This window comes from Daktulosphaira vitifoliae, unplaced genomic scaffold (genome assembly GCF_025091365.1).
Source record: "Daktulosphaira vitifoliae isolate Bord-2020 unplaced genomic scaffold, ASM2509136v1 Scaffold_267, whole genome shotgun sequence".
In the NCBI taxonomy this organism is placed as follows: domain Eukaryota; kingdom Metazoa; phylum Arthropoda; class Insecta; order Hemiptera; family Phylloxeridae; genus Daktulosphaira; species Daktulosphaira vitifoliae.
The window spans coordinates 6,154-12,830 of record NW_026099833.1 but is presented as its reverse complement, the minus strand read 5'-3'; the positions used below and the strand labels follow the sequence as shown (position 1 = coordinate 12,830).

The following is a 6,677-nucleotide window of genomic DNA, read 5'->3' as shown; positions in this document are numbered from 1 at the left end:
TCATAAAAATACAGAAAACAATTTTTTATAATTAAAATAGTATTTAAAAAATAAATAAAAGTTATGAAATTCTTTATGAATCGTCATTTAGTAAAATTAAAATTAAGTTGTTAAGATAGTAGATACACTTGTTAATTTAAAAATTTATAATTGGCTGACTTTTTAACTTAATTGTATCCATAACTGTATATTATAATATTTGTATATTCACATAACAAGAACATTAAATTATTTCAGTTAAGATAAATTTATATTAAATTTGAATTTCTTAAATGAAATGTTACAAAGAAAAATAAGATTAAAATAAAATAACAAAACAACAATTAAACATAGAAAAAGTAAAAAAATATTTGGTGGTATACAAATAAAAATTTCAATTTATAGTGAATATTAAGAAAATTGATATAAAATACAAAAATAAAATTTCATTCATAAAAATATTAATTGAATAGCTCGCCAGCAATAATTTCATTTTTGTGTCTTAATCTTATAAAAGGCATAAAATTTGCATTTATTGGTGTTGTATCTCCTCGAGACATTTTTTCTGCCAGCTCAACAGTAAATGGCCCACAATCATGTCCATTGGTTTGGCGAGATGTCTCGCCTATTTGTAATGTCCATGTAGAAGCTTTTCCTTTTTTGTCCATCTCCCATTCAATTAAGAAATTTTTTAAGACCATTGGATAAGGACCCTTATACGACTTAAGACTATCATATGATGTCACAGTCTTTTCAGGTATATTAACCACTGTCAATATCCAATGACTCCCATATACATTCATGGGCACAAAAAGTAATTTTATTGTGTGAATATCTTTTTTTATCCATCTTCTTACAGCTGGATAACCTCCTCGAAGATACGCTACAATAAAATCAGTGACAACTGCATAAACTTCACCTTCTGACCGTTTTACTATCATTTTAATGTACTCATTAATTGTGTCTGAAGTATACCATGATGTGGGCGATTTAAATGAAGGTGCATTATACTGATCAAGAGATTTTGTGTTCTGATCTTGTATTACTTCTGCAAATGTAACCATATTTAAACATTTTTCATAAAATTAATAAAAAACTTTGTTGAACAGTTTACAATTAGTTAGTTTTATTTAAGGTTTTGGAATATGAAATTAAACACGTATAATAAAACGTCAATGGACCCCCTTAATAACAAGCCTCTGCAGAGATTATATTAATTTAACACGTATTATAATTATTTATTATGTTTAATAAATAATCTTTTTTTATTTTATTTTACATAAAATAAATAGATTAAATAACTAATTACCTTTTTCTTTCTCTGGTACTTTTATTACTTCAATAGTGGACAGAGCAAGTAAATTTACGTCATTCGGCGTATTTAAGGTCAAAGGATTAGAACTAACTTTTGGCTCTAAAATAATTTATGTTTAAAAATATTACATATTTGTTTCAAAAATCAAAACTTCATATTTTTTAAAAATGAATTATATTTTAAAAGTTGTATACTTTTTATGACTTTTTCATCTTCTTCGGATGAATTTCTTTTTAAATTTGGTCGAGCAGTAGTATTAGAAGATATCTCAAAAAGTTGTTTTTTGATTTCGGATTTTTTGCANAAAAGTTGTTTTTTTATTTCGGATTTTTTGCGTTCCAAATTTTTCTTATGAAAACTCTTAATGGATCATAAAAATATATTTAATTATATGATAAATTTATTTAAGAAATGTGCTTTAAGTCCAAAAAATGGTTTAGGGTATACCCTAAAATCTTTTTATTGAAATAAAGCATAATAAAATATACCTTTTCTAACAAATCAGCTGATATTAATAGCGGATTGTCTTTTGAAATTGCTATATTTTTTTTTTCTGTTGAATTTAAAATTTCATTTTTATATTTTTCAGATTTTTCATTCTGAAAAAGTGTTCCGAATTCTCTTTGCTGCATCATATTCTAGGTAACCAAAGAGATATTTAAATAAACAAATAAACTATACTTAATATTATATTATTATCTTCGATAAAAATTGAATTTCCCATAAAAATCTAATAGAAAAAATAGCAGAATAATATTAAAAATTATGTTACCGCATTTATATTAAGGGGGTTGATAGTTTATTTTATATTTTTGAATCAGACAAATCCCAATAACAGCTAAATCGAATAAATATATTAATATTATTATAGTTACCAATTTTTCTGGAATAATTTTATTATTTTTATTCGTTTTTCGATACGTGCGTTTTATTGGAATAATGGAATTTTTTATAGGATAAATATTTTTATTAATAATTGCTGCAAATTGAATATAATTTTAATAATTATTAATTAAATAATCAATTTCGAAAAAGGTTTTTAATATTAAAATAGTTAAATTAAAGTAAAGCGACTGAATTATTGTTATATATGAATAAGAGAACTTATTATTAATTTTTCTTATATTTTATATTAAAAAACTTTTTCTCTATTCGAAATAGTTAGTTTAATTATTAATCTTAATAGTGTTTACAGATAATTCTTCCATCTTTAGTTGACTTTTTTGATATTTGTCCTTTATTTGTATTATTTAAAACACAATTGGAATGCATGAAACGACGATTCCATATTTCTTCAACTCTGCGTATGACCTTATGTAAGTTTGATTCATTTGTTTGACCAAAAATATTTTTTTCACTTGCCATATCAATAACTAATTAAATAAATCTTAATAATTACACAAGACGATAGTTTATTTTTCACGGGAAAAAACGAAGTGAACTGAAATGTCGATAAAATCAACATTTACATCTAATTGTCAAGGAAACTTAATTGTAAAAATTCATTAATAAAATGTATAAGCCAATTATAAATAAATTTAGTATAAACAATACTTATTTATTTTAATTTTATTATTGGTCTAAGAATACAATATTTTAAGAATTTACAGAGAATTTAGTATAAACAATACTTATTTATTTTAATTGTATTATTGGTCAAAGAATAAAATATTTTAAGAATAATACAGAGAATTATCAAAAAAAAAAAATATATATATATATATATATTTTAAAGATATTTTGAAGAAAAACCTTTTGTATTTGTTTGTTTATTTATTACATTAGTTTACAAATGATAGAGATTTTTTTATGAAAATTTAAGTGAAATAAATTTGATATCGATTAACAGAATTTTATGCGTATAAAATTTAATCTGTATGAAATAAAATATCAACGTTTGGATTTACTCTCTTGCAATTATTAAAAATTTTGCCCATGTGAAATTGCTATTTCCATTTAGTTATTAACAAAAAACATCATGCCATGCGATTATAATCAACATGAAAATTTATTAAGTTGAATATATAATATAGTTTAACAATTTAATTAATAATTGAATTAATGACATAATAATCCTGATAAAAGAAAATAATAGGAGATTTGAATTAATTTTAACGACTTTAACAAATCAAAAATAACTTTAGGGTTTAACTACCTTATATGTTTAATTATTATTTGCATTTTTAATGTTATTATTATTATTTATTTTTTTTTTTTTTGACAATAACGGCTATCTTTGTAACTTCAATGAAAATGACAAATTATCCAAGAAAATCAAGGAAATTTTAGAGAAATATTAAGATACAGTGCTCAAGGAGATGACCGTTTAAAATCATTTTTGGAAGCTGAAGAAACAATAAAATATACAAGTGAAACACTTCAAAATGAAATAATTGAATCCTGTAATAAAATTATTTTAAATAAAATCGTAACAAACATAAATGCCCAAAGATGTTTCAAAATACTGGCTGATGATTGGTGGAAGCGAACAAGTAACTTTGTGTGTTCGATATTTAGATGTTGAAAATATGATTATCAAGGAAGAATTCTTCAGTTTGTGCCTACAACAGATACTACTGGAAAAGGTTTATATATTATTATTCAAAGTTTACATTCATCTGGTGTAGAAACAAAATACCTTAGAGGACAGTGTTACGATGGATGTGCTTCTATATCTGGTCAATTTAACGGAGCTCAATCTTATTCACCAAAGTTATCCGCTTGCGACGTTTGTTCATTGTGCTGTTCATGTTTTAAACCTTGCTATTTCTTATTCATCTTCTATACAAGAAACACGAAATTGATTAGGAACAACATCTAAAGTTAGAGATTTTTTCATATACCCAAAGCGAAAATATGTGTTGAAATNTTTCATATACCCAAAGCGAAAAGATGTGTTGAAAAGTCAAATCGAAGAAAGTCAAAAATGTATAACTAAAAAATCATTAAAACAATTATGTGCGACTAAATGAGTTGAACGTTTTTATGCTGTCAATGATTTTCTTGAGCTTTTTGTGTACCTAATTGTATCGTTATTTATAATTTCGAAGTGGAATGACACTGAAACATCATCAAAAGCAAGTCATTTTCGAACATCAATACTGAAAGGAGATTTTATTATTTGTTTACTTATTATAAATAAAGTATTTAGTTATGAGTTACTTTGTTTAAAACAACTTCAAAGAAATTAGCAGGTACACAGCATTGTTATTATCAATGGTAGTAAGGCACATTGTTGTGAGTTTATAAATACACTAACTGACAATACAGAAAGTATATCTATGATAGTCATAATTGATAATAAACAATCCGTGACTGCGACATTGATATCATATAAACCATTTAGCTACCTGTATTTGTAATCATATCATCATGTGTATTATACATGTATATTAACTCAAAAATTTGAAACTTTAAATGTTTATATCTAATAAACTAATAAAGTTATATTAAAAATTCAAATGCCATTTACTATTTAATTAAAAATCCAAACATTTTATTATATTCAAAATATGTGTTCCCATTTAAAAGACAAAGTTGACACCCTAATAGGCATAAGGGATGAACATAAAAAGTTTTAAATAGTTAATAATTTAAGAATAATGTGTAACTAAAGAAAACCAAAAATAATGTTTAAATTATATTTATTCTACAAGTAAATGAGTGGGTTATGATAAAAAAATCAGTCTGTATACTGTAATATAGTTTATCATTTGTAAAGCTGGAAGTAAAACATTTTTGTAATGTTTGGTTTAATTGTAATTTCCTGGTCTATTATTACTAAACCAGGAATTAAATATTTATAAACATTTTTGAAAACGATAGTATTATTAATTTTGAAAAAAGAAGAAAAAAAAAACAAAATATTTTAGTATATAAGACGAAATGGAATGAATCGTAGAGGAGAGAGGACCTCAGGAGCACCGAAGGTAATCTCTTTTCGCGCGGTACGTTTATGACATTAAGTTTTCATTTTGTGTATTGTTTTATTGTGTTTTTAGTGTATATTTATTTTGTATGTTTTGCATTGTTTAATTATATCTATAATAAATACATTTGAGTTATTATTAAACTTTTATTACTTTAAGTTAAGACACTAGGGTTGTTTCTTTTAAGATACAACAGTACCAAATTTCAAATTTCAAATTATTTGTCAATTCCTAAAATAGTAATTAGAAAAATAGTAAGTTTTTTTTACATCAGTAAACATTTCTATAATTTTCGTTTGTGAGGTTCATTAAAAGTTGGACACCACCCGAGAAATCATTAAAAATACGCTACTGCTCAGATCTAACAAACAATGTTTATAACTTTTGAAATAATTATCATTTTGTTGAAACTTAAATTAATTATTACATTCATAGACTATGTTTGAAGCATATTTTTTTATTATTTCATGTATATAACAAATAATTAAATTATTATTTTAATTTTAAAGTATCCAATTTTTTAACCCTAATAAATTATTTTGTAGCTTATTCATTTTATCGCATTTCTATGGTTTCTCATTGTTTGTCCTTCAATGGCTTCCCAATATTTTATTCTCCTTTGACTTCATAATTTTTCAGATTTCTAAGACTTTAATATTTATTTTTTCATGGCTTCTTAATTTTTTAGCTTTTTTATAGTTTCTCAATTTTTTGCATTTCTATAATTATTTCTTAATGTTTTATTTGTTATACACAGACTAAAAAAAAGAACCAGCACAGCGGGGATGTGGCATAGTTTGGTCAAGTATAATGATATCTGACAGTGATTAAAATCACTATCATAAAAAACGCTTTGATTTAAATCTGTAGATAGTGTTTAATTTTAAAAAATTGGTGGATTGTTTTAAAAGCTACATGATTTATGATTTATAAGTGTAATATATGAATAAATATATATATATATATTTATAATATATAAAGGGAAATGGTGTTATTTTAAAATAAAATACGTCGAATGAAAGGAATATAAATATTATTTTCAATAAAAAAATTGTATTGATCCATACACTTTATAATAAGTTATAGAACTATAAAATTAAAAATGTAAAATATAAAATCGAAAATTTTCACACAAAAATAGCATTTGGTAACTATGTTCACCATGAACACAAAATAAAGTCCGAAATTTTTTTTTCCATAATAAAGTATATACATTATATTTAATTTAAGATATATATATAAGTGTTAGAGTTTCCGGAACACTTTCAAAAGTTAAGTTGAAAAAGTTAATTTTTTGTGAAAAAGTTGTCATTTTGAATCTCCCTTTGTTGGCAGGGAAAGGCTGAGATTTATAAAAAATAAATATACCAAATTATAGGTAAAGACATCATGCATCCATTAAAAAAAATTCGAAAATTAGCGATTTTTAAATTTGTAATTTTTTTTGGAAGTTT

General features: G+C 23.6%; 1 protein-coding gene and 1 long non-coding RNA gene across 2 annotated transcripts; both read right to left on the bottom strand.

Moving 5' to 3' along the window:
* Positions 1-355: 355 nt before the first annotated feature.
* On the bottom strand, positions 356-2,787 carry LOC126909326 (sentrin-specific protease 1-like). Its single transcript, XM_050691738.1, has 6 exons — positions 2,488-2,787; positions 2,170-2,273; positions 1,783-1,932; positions 1,489-1,654; positions 1,289-1,393; positions 356-1,027 (listed from the first exon to the last, which is right to left on the bottom strand). The coding sequence occupies exons 1-6, from the start codon at positions 2,657-2,659 to the stop codon at positions 441-443; spliced, it is 1,284 nt and encodes a 427-aa protein (XP_050547695.1). The 5' UTR covers positions 2,660-2,787; the 3' UTR covers positions 356-440.
* Positions 2,788-3,773: 986 nt separating this feature from the next.
* Positions 3,774-4,636, bottom strand: LOC126909325 (uncharacterized). The gene is made up of 3 exons (XR_007705008.1): positions 4,174-4,636; positions 3,933-4,075; positions 3,774-3,870 (listed from the first exon to the last, which is right to left on the bottom strand). It is a non-coding gene; the product is annotated as an uncharacterized LOC126909325 (long non-coding RNA).
* Positions 4,637-6,677: the final 2,041 nt, after the last annotated feature.